The following is a 22541-nucleotide window of genomic DNA, read 5'->3' on the forward strand; positions in this document are numbered from 1 at the left end:
ATTCTGAAACTAAGCTTAGGCTTTACACAACTTTGTTTTGCAAGTTACATTACTTACATAATCAAAATAAAATATACTTATTGTTCTGTCACAAGTGCAGTCTCTGGTTTAAACAAGACATTTGTTTTGCCTTCAAACACAGAAGCTGGTATGTTGTAATATTTTAAGGATGGATTGTTTCCAGTCCTGGTATTAATGCTAGAACGACTGTCATGGGTTTAGGTGATCCAAATGTAAGCGCAGAAGAAAGTCTTTCCCTTAAGTACAGTGGCACTGAATGTGAGTTGGAGATCCAATGAGCTGTAACCTGCAGGTGACCATTTTCACTTACCACACCATCTGTGATGGAGGACTCATCTCTCCTGGTGCCCTGCAAGCAAACAATCATATTGTGGTGTGTTGGGGGAGCAGCTAGTTATTTCCCATCATGCCTTGGGACATGTTCTTGTTTTACTGTTTACTGTTACATGACTTTTAACTGTTCTCTTAACTGTTCTGCTTATACTGCGTTACAAAGTCACTGACAGTTAATCATAATGAATACAAAGTTTTATTTGGCTATCTGTCGTTCAGTCAGTGTTTTCTTCTGCTTATACATGATCTCTGAAAAAGAAATTAATAGAATGAAATGAAATGAAGGGTGTCCCAGGGATCCCAGGGTCTATGATGTCTTTCAGGCTACTCCGAACTGATTCTGGTAAGCCATCAGGAAGGGAAAGTGGTGCTAAACCCACATGTGTATAGTGCAGGTGGAGTGCTGCTGATGCTCAACTAAGGATATTGTCAGGGGGTGGGAGGAATACTTGAGGCCCTCCTAAAGTTCAATGATCTGTCTTCTATAGAGCACAGTCTGGAGATAAGGTAGATGACTCATCCACTCTGGGTGAGGTCACACAGGCAGTACACAAATCCTTGATGGCAGAGCCTTTGGTCTGGATTAGACTCGCACAGTGTTCCTGAATGCTCTGTAGAGGCGTGTCAACCATGACAGCTCTACAACATCCAATGTTCCATGGAAATCGGGCGGTACCTCTGGATTGGCAGAGCAAGCCAGGCTGCTGGAAAAGAGAATTAGTCCATTAGTTGAATCTCAGATACAAGAGGAACAATGCAGTTTTCATCCCAATCGCAGAACATTGGACCAGCTCTTTACCCTCTAGAGGATATGTGAGTGTGCATGAAGGTTAGCCCAACTAGTCTACATATGCTTTGCGAACTTGGAGAAGCCATTCGACTGTGTTGCTTGTAGTTTTCTGTAGGAGGTGCTTCAGTCTGGGTTTTCTGGCCTGTTACAGTAAGAGACATTTGGTCCTTATAAAACCATTGCAAAAGCTTGGACCACATTGTCAGCAATAAGTTGAACTCATTCCCAGTGGGTGGTGGATTCCTCCAGGACTAGACCTTGTCAGTGATTCTGTGTATATTTTTAAGGACAGAATTTTGAGGCCTAGACAAATGGCAGAAGACTTCGACTTGGTTGGTCTCAGGATCTCGCATTCGATTTTTGCAGATACAGTGGTCCCTCTCTAAAACATGGCTCACCTATCGTGGCTGTTTCGTGGATTTTTTTTTTTAGTGTAATTTTGCATGCCCTATTTTTTATTTAATTTTTACAGCGCATTGTGTTCTGCGTCCTGATTGGCTGTAGACCATGGTCAATCAATCTCCTCTGTGCCGTGTCTCCTGTACAGAACAGAATGCGTGAAATTTACATAAAACTTCAATTGCTAGAAGTGTGACTCTGAAGTGCGCAACTACATGTTTGTAAGTTTTCTGCCCAACAAAAATAATGTCGACGAAATTTTTTGCACAGTCAAAGGCACCTGTGGTAGCCCCAAAAGGCAGAGGAAGATGCTAACCATCGCACAAAAAGTTGGACTTCTGGGACACCGGATTATAAGTCGCATTAAGCGAAACAAAACAGTCAGATAAGTCAAATCTCACTCAACTCATTCTTCTTGCTTCCTTTACTTCCATACCATTGATTCTGCCACCTGGCTGTAGCTCAGGTGGCAGAGCAGGTCAGCCACTAATCAGAAGGTCAGTGGTTCGATCCCAGGCTGCACCCTGGCTGCATGCCAAATATCCTTGGGCAAGATACTAACCCCGTGTTTGCCTACTGGTGGTGGTCAGAGGGCCCGGTGGTGCCAGTGTCCAGCAGCCTCGCCTCTGTCAGTGCACCCCAGGGCAGCTTGCCATTGCCAGTGTGTGAATGACTGAATGTAGTGTGTAGTTTGGGGTCCTTATGGACTAGACAAGCGCTATACAAATGCAGGCCATTTACCATTCATTATGTTGAATTCTCTCGCAGCTACTCTATTCCCATGTTCTGGACCTGAAAACAGGGTTTTGTCTTTGGTTTCATTCTGTAATACTGGACTTATTTTTCTACGGAGGTCTGAAATGTGAGTGTGTTTAAACAAGGGAGAAATTTCAATTGTCTGTCTGAGAAAAGTGTATGAAGTGTGTAGTGAGGGGTTTTACAGCTTATAGCCTTAAAATACAATAATAATTAAAATAATAATAATTAAAAAATAAAGCTTGCTACTTGGCCACGCAGATTTCACCTATCGCGGGTTATTTTTAAAACTCCCGCGATAAATGAGGGACCACTGTAATGTGGTTCTGTTGGCTTCATCATGTGGTCGTCTCCAGTTTGTGCTGGAGTAGTTAGCAGCCAAGTGTGAAGCAGTGGGAAGTATAATCAGACATCCAATGAGTTTAAGTATCTTTTGGTTCACGAGTGAGGGAAGAGGAGAGCGGGAGATTGGTAGACTGAGACAAATTGGTGCTGTGACTGCAGCTTTGTAGTGAAAAGAGAGCTGAGTGTAAAAGTGAAGCTCTCGATTTGCTGCTCACTCTACACCCCACCTTTGGTGATGAGTTCTGGGTAGTGACCAAAAGAGCAAGATCACAGATACACGAGCTTTCATGGAAGGGTGGTTGGCTTCTTCCAAGTTAGGATAAGGACTTAAATCATCCAGGATTGGCTCAGAGTAGAGCCACTACTCCTTCATATTGAAAGGAGCCAGTTCAAGTGGATGAGGCATCTGACAAGGATGCCTCTTGTGGAGGTGTCCTGACATGCCCCACCCAGAGGACGCTCTGGGGCAGAACCAGGAGAGACTGTATAATCTGTCACTGGTCTGAGAATGCCTTGGTGTCCCCATGGTCAAGCTAGAGAAGGTGGCTTGGTAGAAGGAGGTCTGGGCTTCTCTGATTAGGCTGCTGCTCTTACAAAAAGTTTCCTGAATAAAGTGTAACAAAATAAAATAATCAGACATCTACAAAAACTCACATTAGCTTATATAACTTTTCAGTAGCATTTGTAGAAAAATGTTTTTCAGACAGTTAAGATCTGCATGCTGGTTCAAAATGTAAAAATAATTGTCTTTCTCTTCTTTAAGTTAATTAAGTTCTAAAGACAAGTCAGTGACATACTGGAAACATCCACTAGGGAACTGCCCTAGTGAATTATAGCTTTCACCCTCAAATTAAAAGTTATGCCTTAATTTTTAATTTACCAGTTTATTGTTTCTACAAATTACACTTCATGTCTAGTCATAACGTATTAATTTTTTTAATTAATTATTGTTTGTTTGTTTTTTGTGTGTTGATAATGTAATAACTAGAATTTAGATTGCATTGGCTTGATCTAGCATTGATATGTTTGATTTTGTTTTTTTAGATTTATACACAAATATATAAAATAATTCAGTTTTCCGTCTAATTTATTAACGATTTAGTTAGACAAACTGTCTCACACCAGAGAGCATTCAAGCAACATGTGAAAAAGCAAAGGTTCAAATGCAGTCTTCCATTTTATATATGCCATTATTTATAAAATGACCATCTTACATAATTAGTAAAGACTTTGCTAGCTTAGATGGTGTAACATTGTTGTTGAGGGATTCATGTTGTCGTTTTTATCTGTGCATTTCTAGGTCTGATTCTAAAATGCTTATGAACACTTGTATTCTCTCAGAAGACACTCTCCGACAATCTTAAAAGGAACAAACATTAAAACATGTTCTACAAAACCATTTTCTGGTTTTCACATTAGAGCAGTCTGATCATCAGGATTAACAGAAACTATAACTGAGAGGAGATGTGATTTAATGTTTAGTTCTATGTACAGTGGTCCCTCGCTATAACGTGTTTCACCTCTCGCGGCCTTGCTGTTTCGCAAATTTTTTTTTGTGCAATTTCCAACAAAAACTATGTCGATGAAACCTTTTGCACCCAAAAGGTCTGCCTTTGCTGACCATTGCACAAAAAAGTTGGACTTCGGGAAAGACTAAAGGAAGGTCAAAGCCGCAGTATTTTTCGGACCATTGGGGCGACCGTGGCTCAGGGGGTTGGGAAGCGTATCTGTAACCGGAAGGTCGCCGGTTCGATGCCCGGGCTCTCTGTCCTGGTCGTTGTGTCCCTGGGCAAGACACTTTACCCTACCGCCTACTGGTGTTGGCGCGATATATGCAGCCTCGCTTCTGTCAGCCTGCCCCAGGGCAGCTGTGGCTACAACCGTAGCTGCCTCCACCAGTGTATGAATGTGAGAGTGAATGAATAGTGGCATTGTAAAGCGCTTTGGGTGCCTTGAAAAGCGCTATATAAATCCAATCCATTATAAGGCACACCGAATTATAAGGTGCATTAAACGAAACAAAACAGTCAGATAAGTAAAACTGTACTCAACTCATTGTTCTTGCTTCCTCTACTTCTGTACGATTGATTCATTGATGTTGAATTCTCTGGCAGCTGCTCTATTCCCATGTTCTGGACCTGAAAACAGGGTTTGATCTTTGGTTTCATTCTATAATACTGGACTTATTTTTCTACAAAGGTTTGAACTTTGAGAGTGTTTAAACAAGAGGAAAAAGTGTGAAAATGTTCATGCCTTTGTAAGAAAAGTGTACAGCCTTACAACATCTATAATAATTGTAAAAAATAAAGTTGAATTGCATATGTTGTCTGTGGAGACAATGAAAAAAGTGTGAATCATTGTTGTTGGTTGGTTATGAACATTGACAAATATGAAGTAGATATCAATAAAGTTTTCCCTAAAGTAACTAATTAAGCAGTAAAACAGAAATTTTGTCAAAAAAAGTTAGTTGTGGATGTACTAGCACTGTGTCAAGGTTATTAACGATGGATGTCTGTTATAACTGAACAGTTAAAATGTAAATGTAAAATTTATAAAACTTTATTTTTCTGTTTGAGTACCTCTAATGACAGTTTATGTTTCCAATATCGTGGTAGTCCCACCGACAGAAGACAAGTCACCAACAAACACATGAGACCAAGGGAGCGCAGCACAATAAGTCCGGTGGGTTGAGAAAGCCCATGTCCTTGAAATGAAATGTGATTCTTATTCACCAGTTCAATCAAATATATTTTCATTTACAATATTCTAAATGTTACGTAAACCACATTAACAATTAAAACCAGCTAGGAAAAAACAACAGTCAATATCACATTAAAAAAATATGTTTTTCTTTACAAAATCTGACTTTAGAAAGCCTTGAGTCTCAAAATGCTTCAGTTGTAGGTATTATCAGGTATCTGATAATTAGTTTCAGCTAAAACAAAATTAAAACAAAAGTATCACAGGTATAGCGCACCTTTGATGTTAAGCCAGCTCTCTGGTGAGTCTCCAGTATCGACAATACTACATTTGTAGAGTCCTCCATCAGATTTGGATACAGTCGGAATCATTATGTTTCCTGATGAGCTGCTTCCAATGGAGATGCTATTTTTATAGAATTTTGCAGTGTAGTTGGAGGTTGAATCCTTTTTTCTACAATGCAAGGTCACATGTTCTCCCTCGATGACAGGATAGACAGGACTTTCCAGAATTACATGACTCTCTAAATTTAAATGGCAGGAAATACGACAGTTACTTTGTCTGTAAAAGTGTTTTCTGTTTAAATTATACATATACATATATATATAAGTATATATATGTACATATGTGTGTGTGTCTGTGTGTGTGTGTGTGTGTGTTATTTTATTAAGGTTACGATGCATTTTCTGAAGAAAAATTATCACTTACTGCCAATGAAAGAATACAAATGGACTAAATAAGTTTTTTTATGTGCATACCAGTTACAGTGATGTTGACAGAGTTGCTTTTTTGTATTTCTCCATGTTCACACCAGTATTCTCCACTGTCTGTTGATGGATATGCATTAATAATATTGCAAGGTCCAGTGGGTGTTTTCCAGAATGAAGCACATCTTCTAACATCTCCTTTTGTCTTTTTCATCACTCTCCATCCAGTCAGCCCATTTAGCCCTTCACAGCTGATAGTGATGGGCTCTGTTTGAAAGAACTGCTGTCTGTTCGGAACAAGTTGAGGAAAACCTGAATCTGAGACACAAAATCCAATAAAGACTCATTTTTCAATTTGAACAAAATAGTCTTAAACTTAAGGTTATTGCACATGTGCGCCTTCTTATTGTTGTTGTTGTTTTTTACTTTTTCAGACAAAGACAAAAGTATACACATTAAGCATGTAAGCTTTCAAATGATAAACATTTATGCATATATATATTTACTGTTATGGTAAATATAGATATGCAACTGTTTCAGAGGTTTATGTAGTATCTCTATTTTTATCTAGAAAATAATAACTGCAGTAATTTACAATAATTTCAGATTGTTAACAGATATATTAAATCTATTACAACACACTATTATACAAACATGCAGCCACACACCTAAAAATCCACACAAATTTTTTTTAAAAGAAACTTACAGTATGTTTGAGAATCACTGTATTCGACTACCATAACCAACAGAGTCAGAACATTCCTCACTGAAAAGATTGAGAATGACAGTTTTAATGTTTAACATGTTTTCATTTTTTCTCCATCAGTAGTAATAAGTCCTATGCATTTATTAGTGAGCAGTTACAAATGTGCAAAATGAATACATTGAAATATATGGGTGCATTTTGGATATATTAATTTCCCTTGTGTTCATTTTCTCTGTTGCTGACTCAATATCTCTTATTTATAAACAGACAAGGTCAGTACTCACAGAGTCTGATGGTGGGAAATCTGACCTCCATGTTGCCTTGCTGCTGACTGTGTGAGTGTCAGACTGAACTGAAGATATATATTTTTTGTCAGAACTTCCTCTTCCTCTGTTTCTGTGGTGACTGAGGCCCAACAGGGTTCCACTTCAGTCACAAGTGGTAGCGTCTCTCTGCAGCCTACTATTTGTTTTAGCCATTTCTCTCTCTCTCTCACACACACACACACTGTTACGTTTCGGTGTGTCAGTGTTTTGTTTTTGCGTGACTGTTATGTATTTCCTGCTTTACTTTGAAAGTCTGTGTTATCTTAGTGTGTTCAGTTTACATTTTCCCTGTCTCGTCAGTTCTAATTTGCCCCAGCTGTGTTTCCCTCCTGTGGTCCATTCCCTGATTGCTCCTTCTATGTATTTAAGCCTTGTGTTTCAGTATGTCATGGTCGCGATCTCCCCCATGTTGTAAATAGTTTGGTGTATTGTTGTAAATAAATAGTCTGTTGTAAATAGTTGTGAATGGGTTTGTTAATATTTCCGTTTGAGACACCTTCGTTTTGGGATTTTGGTGGAGGGCCTTCGTGGTTTTATTTTCCTTATTTTTATTTTCCTGCGTTGCACCCCGGTTGCCTAGGCCGGGGTGTTATATATATATGTATATGTATATGTATATATATATGTATATGTGTATATGTGTATGTATATGTGTATATGTGTATATGTATGTGTATATGTATATGTGTATATGTGTATATGTATATGTATATATGTATATGTGTATATATGTGTATATGTGTATGTGTATATGTGTATATGTGTATGTGTATGTGTATATGTGTATGTGTATATGTGTATGTGTATATGTGTGTGTGTGTATATGTGTGTGTGTGTATGTGTGTGTGTGTGTGTATGTGTGTGTGTGTGTGTATGTGTGTGTGTGTATGTGTGTATGTGTGTGTGTGTGTGTGTGTGTGTATGTGTGTGTGTGTGTATATGTGTGTGTGTGTATATGTGTGTGTGTATTGATATAAATATTGATTTCATTTCTTTTTTTGTGGTGCCCAAATTTCTGCACCTGCCTGATTTTGTTGAAACAATTATTGGACACTTTCTGTAAACCCAAAAAACTTCATTTCACTTCTCAAATATCACTGTGTGTGTGTCTTCTTTATCATATCAAAACTGACATTTTTTATTGTAACAACCAACAATTTATACAGGAAAATCATGATTATTAACAAGGTTGCCCAAACTTTTGCATCCCACTGTACATATGGTGCATGGAGGCCAAGATAAAGGTAGCATCGGAGCTATTGAAGCTGCAGAAAGTTGCACAAGTAAAGACTCACTTGAAGAGACACACCAGAGAGACAAAGGGCAGGAGAATAAACCAGCTGGTCTCCACAGAACCATCCAAGGTGTACTCTCAGTGGCAGGGGGGCAACATGAGGACAGCATCACCAAGGCTGGAGACGGCCTGGAAGAGCATATAGGAGAAGGATGCAACCCATAACAGCAATGTTCAGTAGCTAGGATGGCTTTTCTATGAAGATGAATAGTAGATGAATACAACACTGAAATCACAGACAAGTTCAGTGAGTTACTTAGATCCCTGGAATAACATCATAACATTCTTGTGACATCTACCAATTATGTGAACACGGCAGACTATGCACAAGGCATTGCCAACCATGCAAGAGATTTCCCCCATATCATATTGCAAAACTGCTTGATGAAGCACAACAAAGCACCGAAGGTGTTCACCCACCCTTCAAGCACTGCAGAAATCCACTGTGGAAAACACTTAATGCACTGAAGCCCCACTGCGTAATGCACAGAACCCAAATGATCCTGATAACTCCTGGTGGCACACACCATAGAAGTCCCCTGTTTAGGCCCCAGTGGGTTTGACCTGATGGGCACCCTCTAGAAACATGTTAACTGATGTATCACCTTTGTTTACTTTAACATCCATTTAAGCAGGAAGGTAGGCCAGTTGACTGAGTATATACCAGTCTTTATTGGGCAACTTGACATTTTGGTAAGCAACCGTTTCAGTGTAATGCAAATTAAGAGTGTGAGCAGACCTCCCCCGTACAATCATTCTCTCACTGCTATTGATTATGTTGCTGCCATTTCCTGTGCAATATTTTGGCAGATTTGCAACTTCCATCCCTATCTTCAATGACCATAGCCCTTCCAGCCTTATTTATTATTTATTATATGTACACATGCCCTTGTACACCCACACAATGCTTCCTGTAACTCACAAATTGTGTATATAGTGTTCTTATATTGTTCTTCCTTTTTTGTATATTGTTTTCTTTATTTGTGCACCTCTGTGGTGCTACCTAATTTTGCTGTGTAAGCAACTGTTCAATAATAATTCAAAAGTTCAAAGTTCTAATGTAATTATGATAATTCTGATGAATAAGAGTAAATCCTAAGTTTTGCAAAAGCTTAAGTTTTGCCAGATTTGCAGAGTAACTTTACCAACAGCTACATAAGTAAACTTGCTCAGTCAGACACCCACAGACGGTGGAGTTTTAAGAAGTCTGCAGTTGTTGTGGCATTTTCCGGTTGCACTAAACAATTTGCTCATTCTCCTCATCACCTGCAGCAATGTCAGCAGTAAACACTAGATGGCAGCATAGGAGAAGCTTCTTCACTATGGTCTGTGGTCATCAACTGAACTGGAATTTTTATTTGTTAATTACCCACTCAAACACATATTTTGAGCTAAAACCACTTTGTTTATGAATGGATAATACAATTCTTCTAGCACAAACTGGATTTATTTTATTATAGATGCAAATCCAGAACAAAGCAGAGTTGCACTCCTGTTAATACAACGTTTAAATCAAATCAAATCAAATCACTTTTATTGTCACATCACATGTGCAGGCACACTGGCACAGCACATGCGAGTGAAATTCTTGTGTGCGAGCCCCACAAGCAACAGAGATGTGCAAAACACAACAACACAAACGAGCAAAATACAAGAATGGCTACATCTGAAACTAATAAATATATGTACAATATATAATAGTGTATGCATTTCTGGATGTGTATACTAAATATTATCCTACGTGTGTGTGTGTGTGTGTGTGTGAGTGTGTGTGTGTGTGTGTATACACATTTTTACAAATTAAATAGTAAAAAAATAATAAATAAAATATATAAAAATATACAGAGTTGAATATGTGCAAAACAAGTGGCATTTATATACAGTGTGGAGTGCATAATGTTGAAGTTCCAGTAGTGAAGCTGAGGTGTCTATGACGTGTTCAGCAGTCTGATGGCCTGATGGAAAAAGCTGTCTCTCAGTCTGCTGGTACGGGACCGGATGCTGCAGAACCTCCTTCCTGATGGAAGCAGTCTGAACAGTTTATGGCTGGGGTGACTGGAGTCCTTAATGATCCTCCCCGCTTTCCTCAGGCAGCGCTTCCTGTAGATGTCTTGGAGGGAGGGAAGCTCACCTCCAATTATCCGTTCAGAGCACCGCACTACTCGCTGGAGAGCTTTGCAGTTGTAGGTGGTGCTGTTGCCATACCAGGTGGTGATGCGTCCAGTGAGGATGCTCTCAATGGCACAGTGATAGAAAGTCCTGAGGATGCGGGGGCTCATGCCGAATCTTTTCAGTCTCCTGAGAAAGAAGAGGCGCTGCTGCGCCTTCTTCACTGTTTTGTTTATGTGTTTATAATCAAACATTAAGTTTGAAGTAACTACAACATTCTTAAATACAACTTTTTATTTTATGCTCACTGAAATCATTCACAGACTCTGACTTGTTCAGTTTTCTTTTTAAGCATGTGCACACAAATGTTTCTATCCCATCATGCTTTGCAGGAATGTCTGTTTTTAGTATAAGCAGTCTTAAAAAAGTCCCCTGAGGGTTGTACTTTAGTGGAACCAGGTACAGTGTCAGTACATCAAAGTAGTACGTGTCTTCAGAGACAGCTCAAACTTGATATCGTGATACTCAGCTATGCCTTTATGCTGGTATGCAGGGCCTCAATAGGGGATGTATGGTGAGGCTCTTAATATGCCTCTCTATCTCTCCTTGTAGCTGGCACTTATATACTTTTTGACCTCAGAAAACAGAACTTATGTCTAAATAATAATTATAATATCCACATTTTAAGATTGAATTCATTATTTTGATTTTATTTGATATACCTTTATTAGTCCCACAAGGGGAAATTTCATAATTTCATAAGGCTGCTGACCTATTGCACGCAATGGCGGCGCCATCTTACCCTCCGACCATACATATATGACACAAAACATCACATGGGGAAGACAGGTCAGAGAGGTATAACAATGGAAAATGCACCACATGAGGAAAGAGAAGGAGAACAAAATAACTCCCCCCAGACTGAGCTCCAACAGGGAGATCAGTTTGAGAACAGAAAAAAACACCTCTGCACATAGCACAAGAAAAAACTCTTAATACACCAAAGAAACACATGACAAGCAACAGGGGAGGGTAAAGGGTGAGAGACAGCCGATTTAGACAGTACATCCAGGCCTGCATGCGCTGGGCTCCTTGATCCACCGTCAGCATCGGAAGGGAATAAGCGTCGAAGGCGTTTGGAAAGGGAGGGGGGATGAGTGTGTGCATATCAGTGTATATGTATGTGTGTGTGTCCATAGTTCAGCTGAGACAGTGTCCTTCGCCCTGCTAGGCTAAGTAAACAGTCTTCCAGCCAACCCAGGTGGCCTTGCATGGAATGGGAAGGAACAGTCTAAACACAGTCGTTATCAGGGTCTTTTTTTGTTCGGCTCCAGCCTTGAGACCGCAGCTGGCGCCGAGAGGGTATCCGCATGAAGTGATGGTGCTTTTTACTTTAGTTCGAGCTCATATGAATTTCAAAGCTGTTCTAATAGTCCAACACTGGTCTCTCAATCTCCCGTTGGAGAGCCGTGAGCTTTCTATGATGTTATCCAAATGTACGTTCCGTGATGTTGTCGTTCTTTTTGCTCAAAGAGCAGGTTCTAAGAACTCACGACCGCAGTGCACTTCCCTAAGATATGATCGAATTTGCGCTCAAAGGTGTTGTTCGAGCTAGCCCCTCCAGATGTAATCCAGTTTTTCACTCAGAGGTCTTGTTCTGAGTATTCACAGCAGCCGTAGCCTCTCCAAGATCTTCTCCGTGCTGCACTCAATGAACCCATTTTGAGAAACTCACGCCTCGTCCCATCATTTCAATCCCAGCGGGCAGCCTTGTGGGGGTTTGAACAGCTGGTTCCGCTTCCTTAATTCTTCGATAAGCCAGGGCCAAGCCAGCTCCGATCAGCAAGAACCCTGTTACCATGGTTCCGAATAGGTAGATATCTTCAGCAGTCAGGCTCACCCGAGCCCAGACTTCTCGTTGAGAAGGGGCGTCAATTGCATTCAGAGACCAGTTGATCAAATCCATAATTCCTCTTTTAGGTTTTAGAGAACAGACTGTGAGAGTATGTTCCAGGGAAAAGTAATACAAAAAACACGAGACTAGACAAGGACATAAGAGGCTAAGCAGGGAAGCTAAGGGAGAGGAGAAGAGGAGAAAAGTGCGACTGCCGTCGTCAAGAGCAAGAGCAGAGATTATTTTCTTTACTTACTTTCAACACACTAAGGCACATATTACATACTGTCTTTCAGGGTCACATAGTTGTGTGATATTTGGCTTAAAGTTTCATAAAACAGTTTATTCTGTCCCCTGCGTGCGTGGTTCTGGTACACGAAGTGACAGATAGCTAAACATATGCAGGCACTGAAAATGTTGAATGATGAGTCAGACGTGAAATAAAGTTGAGGGTTGTTTACTTGTTTGTCTTCACCAATGTATACCTTACAGTGCTTTCCCAGAACTTGTGAAACTACAAAAAAGAAATATGCTCAACAAAAATAAAGAATTATGCATTTGCATAATGTACATATAGGCATGTATATACAAATACTTTTGATTTTACCTCTATATTTCACCTTTAAAATATGTTTTTCTTGCCTTGTTTGATATCATTATTTTCAGCACAACCTCAAATATCTGAAATTTGAGTTATTTTTTCATTTTGGTATACTATATTAGCACAGTTGACCTAAATTCAGACAAAGAATTCAAAACCCAAGTAGAAAACAGTTATATTTCTTACTGTAAAACCCACAAACATGTTTAACAAATCATTTTCATAACTTGAAATGCAAATAGAAATTGTACATTGCAAACAACAAAGTTATATGGTACTATTTACCTAAAAATGCAGCCAAGGCCTCAGGCCTTTATATAGCCATTTAAATCTATTTACAGAACAATCAGGTGTGCTGCATCAAATAAGAAGGCACACAAATTATTTATGCCAGTCCAGAAAAATTGTTTGTGTTCAGTATAAGACAGAGGAGAACAGCACAGGCCTAAACCCTGCAGGTCTGACAGCAGGAGGTGCATCAGTCCAGTTTTCCATGTGGGAACAGCATTTACACTGGAATCTGCCTTTGATGGCTTTTTTAGAGCAAATGTGAAATTCAGCAGTATAACTGACACACAATACAAAACAATAACTACACAACACACTAACTATAGCCTCCAAACACGCTAAACGTCACTAATGTCTCACATATGAAAACTCTCTCTCTGTGTCTTTCACTCGCCTGCTTTCCTTCGCGGGTGTCACTCCTAAAAACTTCCCCTTCTCCCTAAACAACCAAATATCACATGTCGCCATATCATTTTTTTTGATTGGCTGACATGGTAAAGTCTAACACCAATAGGGAAGGGGTGTTTTCTCTTTTTTCACTCGGCGGAGACAGTGTTGCCAACTTTGCGAGTTTTCAGACCCCTTAGCGACTTTTTTTCTAAAGAAAGTAGCTAAAAAAAGACGTGAAAGTGCGTATCGCTTTTACTCTCAACAAGCAGCAGGTGCTGTAACGCAGTCAGTTCTTCTTTTACTCTTTTACTCTTATGCTGTTTTGTGGATCACAAGGTTTAAAACTACTTATAAACACACACACACACAAAGTAACTCCACCAGAGTGCCTATTTCGGGTCACTTTTGCCGGTCCAAGCCCGGGTAAAGGAGCAGGGTTGGAATTGTGACATTAAAAAAACCAATAATTGCTAAAAGAAATTTAATTTGTAGTTCTAAATAAACTCTAAATGCATTTAGGACGTTTTTTACTCACTTTATGTCTCTTCCACGATGTTATTTCTCTCTCCAACAACATAGGTTACAATTAGATTAGCATGATCAATTATGCAAATTAGGCGATGACGTCATTTAGCGACTTCTAGCGACTTTTAGGACAACCAATAGCGATTTTCCTTACTGAGGAGTTGGCAACACTGGGCGGAGAGTGTTTGCTAGAGCTGTCGGTAGAAAACTCCATTTTTACCGTTCTTCCCACTGTAAACACCACTGTTTTGGTCAGAAAAAAGCATTGTGTGTATTTTTTATCATTTACGTGGCCCATCGACACAATTCAAAAGCTGGTATATAGTTTGAAGTCTGCACTTTCGACCCAAGTTGAAATGGGGACTCTGACTTACTGCATCTTGCAGCTGTGTCGTCTTAAATTGGTCATGTGATTTTGACGCGCTGGTGCGTCCGGCGACCCCAGAGGGTTAAACTTCACCTAAACAATCTGCAGATTTCATTACAATTAAATAAAATATCATCTTGTCTTTATTTTTAGTTAGCACATATCTTAAACACTTAAAGCTGTAAGCTAATGATAGTTATATAAGAGCACATGCTGCTGGTGCAATAAGCTGTACGTCCAATGGATGCATGATCTGACTAATCGCGAAAATAATCGGTGACTAGTTGACTATCAAAATAATCGTTTGTGGCAGCCCTATCACGAAGTCATGTTTACTTGTCTGGTTTGTGGATTGACGTGATAAAATGAAGGCTCAATTTTATCCATATATTGATTATTGAGTTATCAATTATAAGCTTACTATAAATAATTAAAGTCAAGCATAAAGAGATGAGCATGATCTCTCAGCATCTTAATCATATCCTCTTCTTACTTCTGAAGACACAGTCTGACCTAAAAAAAAATTGACTCATCTCCTTTGACTTTACTGAACAGAAACATGCTTTGCCGATCGGATCACCCTTGCTACATTGAAATAGATATCAGTGCGAACTATCACATGTCCGCCATTACCTGCCGTCATTTTTGCGGAAAATGTAGTTTTTTACTTGTAGACTTTATAAGCCTATACAGTGGAACCCCAACTTACGAATACCCAATTTAATGAAAAATTCAACATACATTCTGACCTAAAAACAATGTCTTATTTTCTTTGACTTCAGTGAACAGTTTCTGCTGACAAGCCACTAGTTACTCAGACTGTGCTCTAGACCACACTTCACATAGAGACATGCCCAGTAAACTTGGCAGGTGTACTTCACAGCTCTGTTTTGGAAAACAAAGCAATGCAACACATTTACATCAGCCGTTGACCACAGTGACCTCCTGCTGTGTAGAAGAACTGAGATGCAGCAGCTCTTTTCTTTTGAATGGCGTTCAGCAAAAAGATTACAAGAAACAAATAGTTTCATTTAGAATCCTACATAACAGACAGCATGTGAACTTTATTGGTACTTTACACATTCGTTATAAACTGTGACACAGATACCTGTGACAAACAGATACAGGCTGCGAGACAAAGACAGAGATCAATTTCATGTTAGGAGTGATAACAAATATATCAAAGCTAAATGTTTTAATCTGTTTTCTGTAACTCTTCTGAATAGCTGCTGCTGCAGTATGACATCAGCCACAGCTTATGTAGCCTGTGCACTATATAATATTTTATGTAGAGACATGCTCAGTACCAAATTGTGCAGTTATACATACTTCACTGCTTACCATAAATTTGGTTCATCTGTTTCAGAAAACAAAGCAATGCAACACATATACATTTATGGTTGACCACAGTGAGTACCTGCTGTTTAAAAGGAGCTGCAGCAGCTGTTTGTTTTTTTATAACGCCATTCATGCACAAGCAAAAAGAGCAGAAGCAACAAGTGTTTTAAATTAAACATGTAAATAATAGACAGAAGTTTTTGTTAGCATGTGAACTTTATAAGTACTTATGATCTTATGTACTTATTGAACTCATCATCTGTATAAAAGACACCTGTCCACAGCCTCAAACAGTCAGATTCCAAACTAATGTTTGGACGCTAATGTTTTTGTCACTTTTTATGGAATCAAACTCAAAGTAAGGTCAGTACTTCCACGCTTTAAACGCTGCACGCTCATACTCTCTCCCGCACTCGATATATGAGCCATTGTTGATCTGCACACAGCTGTTGTCACAAACGTCGCACTTGCTTACGTCACTGTCATGAGACATTCTCGCAAAAAAAATCACGGTTTTAGTAACGCAGTAACGCAGCGTTCCTACGGGAAAGTAACGGTAATCTAATTACCGTTTTTGCCATAGTAATCCCTTACTTTACTCGTTACTCGAAAAAAGTAATCAGATTACACGTAACGCGTTACAGTGTACATCACTAACACAACAGCATTTGTTTTCATTCAAAGGCTTTATGGCTTTAATACCTGGTGGGCCGGACTGTAGTCAAAATGCCCGATTTTCTGTCCCAGTCCAGCCCTGCAGGTTAATACTGGCAGTGTCACCATGCCAGCTGACTGTATTTCATCATCAGCCAGTGTTGTTCTTGATCAATATTACCAAAGTTTACCATAAGGCAACATAGAAAGTATTTACTTGCTTTCAGGTTTTATTCAAATGTTAGTCTTTTCAGTTGTTTCCCCACTTTGTGAGAAGATTATCTTCTTTTTTTAACAGGCAGATAAAGTTTTACATTGGAATTGGCTAATTTGTCAATTGTTTGTTACAAATGTTCGTATTTTAATATTAAAAAATGTTTTTGCCCAAAACATATGTGCTATATTACTATGCAAATATTGCTGTCCTTGAATGCTGAGTAAACACTGACTGATTGTATCTCTTGTACTTTATCAACGCAGTATCTAAAAACTTTGCACCATAGTGGTTAAAATCTCATTCTAATAAGAGTTAAAAGCGCATTCGGTTATTAGGTTTATAGGATTATTGAATTATGGTTAACGGTTGGTAGAATTGTTTTTAACATTATCTGCCAATTACATCTGCCGCCCTTCTCCAAATCTGTGCCCCTACCTGGCCCCCCCAACAAAAATTTTCTAGACACACCACTGGGTATATACCACTCTTTATTGGCCAACTTAACATTTTACTAAGCAACAGTTTAATACTGAATAACAGTAGATTTTAATTTTGTTTAATGTGAGCAAAAATTTCTTAAAGCCTGTTCCGTCATGGCTTTTCTCACTGTAATGACTACAGAGTACAAAATTTACCAACAGCTAGATAAGCAGTGTTGGGTAAGTTACTTTAAAATAGTAACTTAGTTACATTACTAGTTACTTCTCTCAAAAGTAACTCAGTTACTTCAAGTTACTCGTTACTTTCAAAGTAACTAGTTACTAGGGAAAGTAACTTTGGTTTTACTCAGAATTCTCTTGTTAATCTGTTGCTTCCATAACTTTGCCAGTCTTCTAGCTTGTTTACTTGCCACAAGTGCACTGTGCCACCTACCAATAGACAGGAAAAGATAATGTGCATCTTTCCACGAGAGAAATCCCACGCCTGGACCGTCATTGACTGCTGCCATGATTCTAGCCTACGTCACAGCGTCATGTGCGCCTTTTACATCCAACACAAAAACTGCAGTCGTGGTGCTTTCGATTGTACTCAGAACTCGGAAATTCTGCCTTCTGAATAGGAAGATGTAGGTAACACCAGACTGCAGATGAGCTGCATACATGGCTGGACTGGGACAGAAAATTGGCCCGGGCATTTTGACTAGAGACCGGCCCACCATTATAGGAAAAATTATAAAGCCTTTGAATGAAAACAACCACTGTTGTGACAGTGATGTACACTGTTTTGATGGTATATATGCATCAATCTATCAATCGTTTGTTGTAAGATTCAGATAATTATTTTTTAAAAGCTAGACATTTTAAATGAGAATAAGATAGAAAACTATTTCTTTGTGCCCACCTCTCCCTGTTAATGCCCTACCTGGCCCCCCTGGCAAAACTTTGCTAGATCCGCACCTGCACAGTTACCAGCTGTCAGCTACCTAAAAAAGGATCCTGGTGTTATTTGTCTCTCAGAAACAGTTCATAACTTCCCTTCAACTCATTCATGTCACCTAAAAGGTAAACCTGTTTCTCCATCACCTGTTCAGCTCTGATGATTCAGTAAGGACATCTCCTGGTTTCATCTTCATGTTTCCCTCTCACCAGATATACAAACCGATATCATGACCAGCAGCTTTTTTACAGCTGTGGCTCCAGCAAACATCAGCTGATACTAGAAATTAATATTAAATAAATTCTAACAACAGCTGATCAAGCTTAAACGTGCTGCTGTTGTTTGGCGCGACATCCGCTGGTTTCCTCTTTCGGCGCAAAGTGGGCGATAAACAAACAAGAGAGCCGATCAGCTGATCATTGATCAGTTTTCATGATTGAAGTAGAAACGGAAGAGGGAGGGGGGAGAATGAGAGAAGAAGAGGCAGCTGTGCAGCAAAGACACAGAATAACTGCAGCTTTGTGCCTTTTTCATTGTAGCTGAATTACGGGACAAACTGTTCCTTTTCACCTCAATAAGAAACGCGTAATATTTTCTCTGAATACCAGACGGGACGGTTGACAACTCTACTAATAACTTATGAACAAAATAAAGTTCAACATCATTAACTTCATAGCACCCACCCAGCTGTATAGAAATTCCGTCATGCTAGCTAGCACGCAGTACGGAAAAAGTCAGCATAACGAAAATAAACTGCACCTAAACTTGGTTCATATCTGACCCAGAGAGACTGCAGGTCATAACTTCTTACCTGAAGTTCAGTTCACACTTGGACCGGCGGCCGCCTCGGGTCTCTTTTCCTTCTGCGTCCCCTTTCTCCAGCCCGAGAACGTGTTGCTTTCTCTCATCCACCTGCTGGCCTCCACCACTTGCCAATGTTACTGAATCTGTGGAAGCTCCGCGATAGCCACCACACGAAGTAACGAGTAACGACCCTATCTAAATCCCAGTAACGACTAACGCGTTCCTGATTTTGGCATAATAACTAGTTACCGTGCTCGTTACCACAATAATAACGTAGTTACTGTAACGCGTTACTTAATAACGTTAGCGTTAGTCCCAACACTGTAGATAAGTATGTAAAAACATGCTGAGAATTCATAGTGCTGCCCAGAATATTCCAGTTTTCAACAATGGCTGCCGCTACTAAGTTTTAATATTACTCTTATTACTCTTTCTGTGTTTCTGGTAAATAAACTTTTAAGATATTTTTAGGCGAGAATGTAGTTGTTTAAACTTCACATATCTGCTCGGTTTATCAAGACATCACATATTTGCAAAAGTGCTCCGATGTTTTCGGCGATATCTGTTACCCACCAGCTCGATAGGTAGCCAGGGCAGTGACGCAAAACTGAAGTCCAATTTCAAATCCGCTTACTTCCGGCCTTCGGAGGTCCCGGCAGATTTCCTATCAAAATTGCTTAATAAACATTTATTTTGTTTATTTTTATTTTATTAGCATTTTCCTTAAATGTGTTAAATATATATTTTCTCATCTAAATGTCCACTGAGCTGTGAGCCAGGGGGGCGGTAATGCACATTAACATGGATTGCCAACCAAGAAGAAGAAGAAGCTGTGAGCCAGGAGGGAGGGGGTGAGTGATTCGTTCGTGCTATGATTCAGCACAGGAGGGAGGGGGTGAGTAGCTCAAATGTGCTGTTAGGATGTTAGCGGAGTGATGCTACTGTGAACCGAGGAGTTATTTTCTTGATGTGAGCTTCTACTCAGGGTTTTTTCTTCCAGTTCAGAGCAGAAATTTTTTTGTTAAGATACTGGATGTTGTGTTTTTCTCCACAATTTTAATTATAAGCTAGATATATTGCTGCTAACAGCAACGGGGATGAGTCAGTTGGCCTTGTGAATCATGATTCATGAGTCAGTAAAGTGATTCTCGAGTACTGAACGATTCGTTCATGATTCGCGCATCACTAATCTGCAGCAATGTCAGCAGTAAACACTAGAAGGCAACATACCAGAAGCTTCTCATTATGTGATGATCTGTGGTCATCAAGTGAACAGTATGTTGTTGTTGTTTCTTCTGTTGTTTCTTCCTCAAACACATATTTTGAGTTAAACCCACTTTGTTCATGAATGGACAATAAAATTCTTGTAGCACAAACTGGATTTATTTTATTATAAAATATTTATAATCAATCATTAAGTTTGAAGTAAGTTGAATTCATTTAAATATAGCATCATCTAAAATCTTACCATTTTCTATTTCAGAACAGTAAATTGATTATTTTATGCTCAGTGAAATCATTCACAGACCCTGACTTGTTTTTTTTTTCATCTTAAGCATGTTCACACAAATATTTCTGTCCCATCATGCTTTGCAGGAATGTCTTTTTTCACTAGAAACAGTCTCCTTAGTAGGGATGGGTACCGGTATCCGGCCGTGATGGCACCGGATCTGACATAAAGGGTAGTAACCAGACCGAAAAGCAGCGCACATTTCGGTGCTTTTTTTTCCTGAGCTGTGATACACTTTAGATTCTAGACAATCATTTTATGTTTCCGAGGTAGTCGGGGTCAGGTACGTACTTTCTTTTAGAGCAGAGCTACAGATTAAAAATGTCCAAGGCAAAGCAGTCAAAAGTCTGGCTGTACTTCACAGCAAAATATGCAAACTCAGCAGCCTGCAACAAGTGCTTTAAGCTGATACTGTGATACTGTCAAAGGAATTAACACCTCAAATCCGATGAAACACCTGGCTACGCATAGCGTGTTTTTTTTTAAAGCCAAGAAATGCGCCGTATTTGATAGCTTTGATAGCAAGATCCCCCCAAAACCCGAAGAGGAGCGTCCTGGCCCCTAGCCCTGCCAGTGTAGCAGAAATGATGATGGCAGCTGCGGCCGTTCTTCTCTGCGTGAGTAGCTTAATGTTGTTCGTGTGTAATTTACGTTGAGTAGGCTAACCACCTTATTACATTAATGCATGTAAGGTGAACTAGCAAACATCATCATAGTTACATGCAGCTGTCTTCTTGTTTGATGGCAGATACTCCCTTCACCCTGGCCAAAAAGGCTAAAATGACCAAAGAAAAAGTGAAAAAAACAGCTAAATATGAGAGGTTTTTGGACAAAGTTTGTGTTTTTTCCATTGTTTAAGCACTGCTTCCAGCCAAGAGTGATACCATATATGCCCCATAGTTGCAGAAAAGGCTAACATTGTTATCTTTTTACAAAAAAACAGCTGAACATGAGAGGTTTTTGGACCAATTTTGTGTAAACGGTGCTTAAACGGTTTCAGCACCGTTTAAGCACCGGCACCGTTTCAAAAGTACCGATTTGGCACCAGTATTGCATAAAACCAAAACGATACCCATCCCTACTCCTTAGTGGAACAAGGTACAGTGTCAGCATATTAAAGTATGGAGGACCACAAGAGCCACACGCATCGAAAAAGATGCGTGACAACTAAGAATTCTCAAATCAAATCAAATCAAATCACTTTTATTGTCACATCACATGTGCAGGTACATTGGTACAGCACATGTGAGTGAAATTCTTGTGTGCGAGCTTCACAAGCAACAGAGGTGTGCAAAATACAATAATGTAAACAAGCAAAATACAAGAATGGCTAAATCTGAAACTAATAAATATATGTACAATATATAATAGTGTATGCATTTCTGGATGTGTATACTAAATATTTTCCTACGTGTGTGTGTGTGTGTGTGTGTGTGTGTGTGTGTACACATATTTTACTAATTAAATAGAGTAAACAATAATAATATATAAAAATATACAGAGTTGAGACATGTGCAAAACAGTGGCATTACTGTATAGTGTGTAGTGCATAATGTTGAAGTTCCAGTAGTGAAGCTGAGGTGTCTATGACGTGTTCAACAGTCTGATGGCCTGGTGGAAGAAGCTGTCTCTAAGTCTGCTGGTACGGGACCGGATGCTGCAGAACCTCCTTCCTGATGGAAGTAGTCTGAACAGTTTATGGCTGGGGTGACTGGAGTCCTTGATGATCCTCTCCGCTTTCCTCAGGCACCGCTTCCTGTAGATGTCTTGGAGGGAGGGAAGCTCACCTCCAATTATCCGTTCAGAGCACCGCACTACTCGCTGGAGAGCTTTGCAGTTGTAGGCGGTGCTGTTGCCGTACCAGGTGGTGATGCATCCAGTGAGGATGCTCTCAATGGCACAGTGATAGAAGGTCCTGAGGATGCGGGGGCTCATGCCGAATCTTTTCAGTCTCCTGAGAAAGAAGAGGCGCTGCTGCGCCTTCTTCACTGTTTTGTTTGTGTGTACTGACCACGTAAGATCCTCAGCCAGATGTACACCAAGGAACCGGAAGCTGCTCACTCTCTCCACAGCAGCGCCGTTGATGGTGA

The 22541-nt window shown here is 39.7% G+C and overlaps 1 protein-coding gene across 1 annotated transcript; it reads right to left on the reverse strand.

Moving 5' to 3' along the window:
- Positions 1–3005: 3005 nt before the first annotated feature.
- Positions 3006–7072, reverse strand: LOC146579046 (Fc receptor-like protein 5). The gene is made up of 6 exons (XM_085267887.1): positions 7042–7072; positions 6758–6817; positions 6103–6369; positions 5622–5873; positions 5224–5348; positions 3006–3248 (listed from the first exon to the last, which is right to left on the reverse strand). Exons 1-6 carry the CDS (start codon positions 7070–7072, stop codon positions 3006–3008), a joined length of 978 nt encoding a protein of 325 aa, XP_085124013.1.
- Positions 7073–22541: the final 15469 nt, after the last annotated feature.

Source organism: Mchenga conophoros, linkage group LG3, assembly GCF_057382185.1.
Source record: "Mchenga conophoros isolate Kocher_MC1m ecotype Shallow Benthic linkage group LG3, M_conophoros_male_GT1.1, whole genome shotgun sequence".
Lineage (NCBI taxonomy): Eukaryota > Metazoa > Chordata > Actinopteri > Cichliformes > Cichlidae > Mchenga > Mchenga conophoros.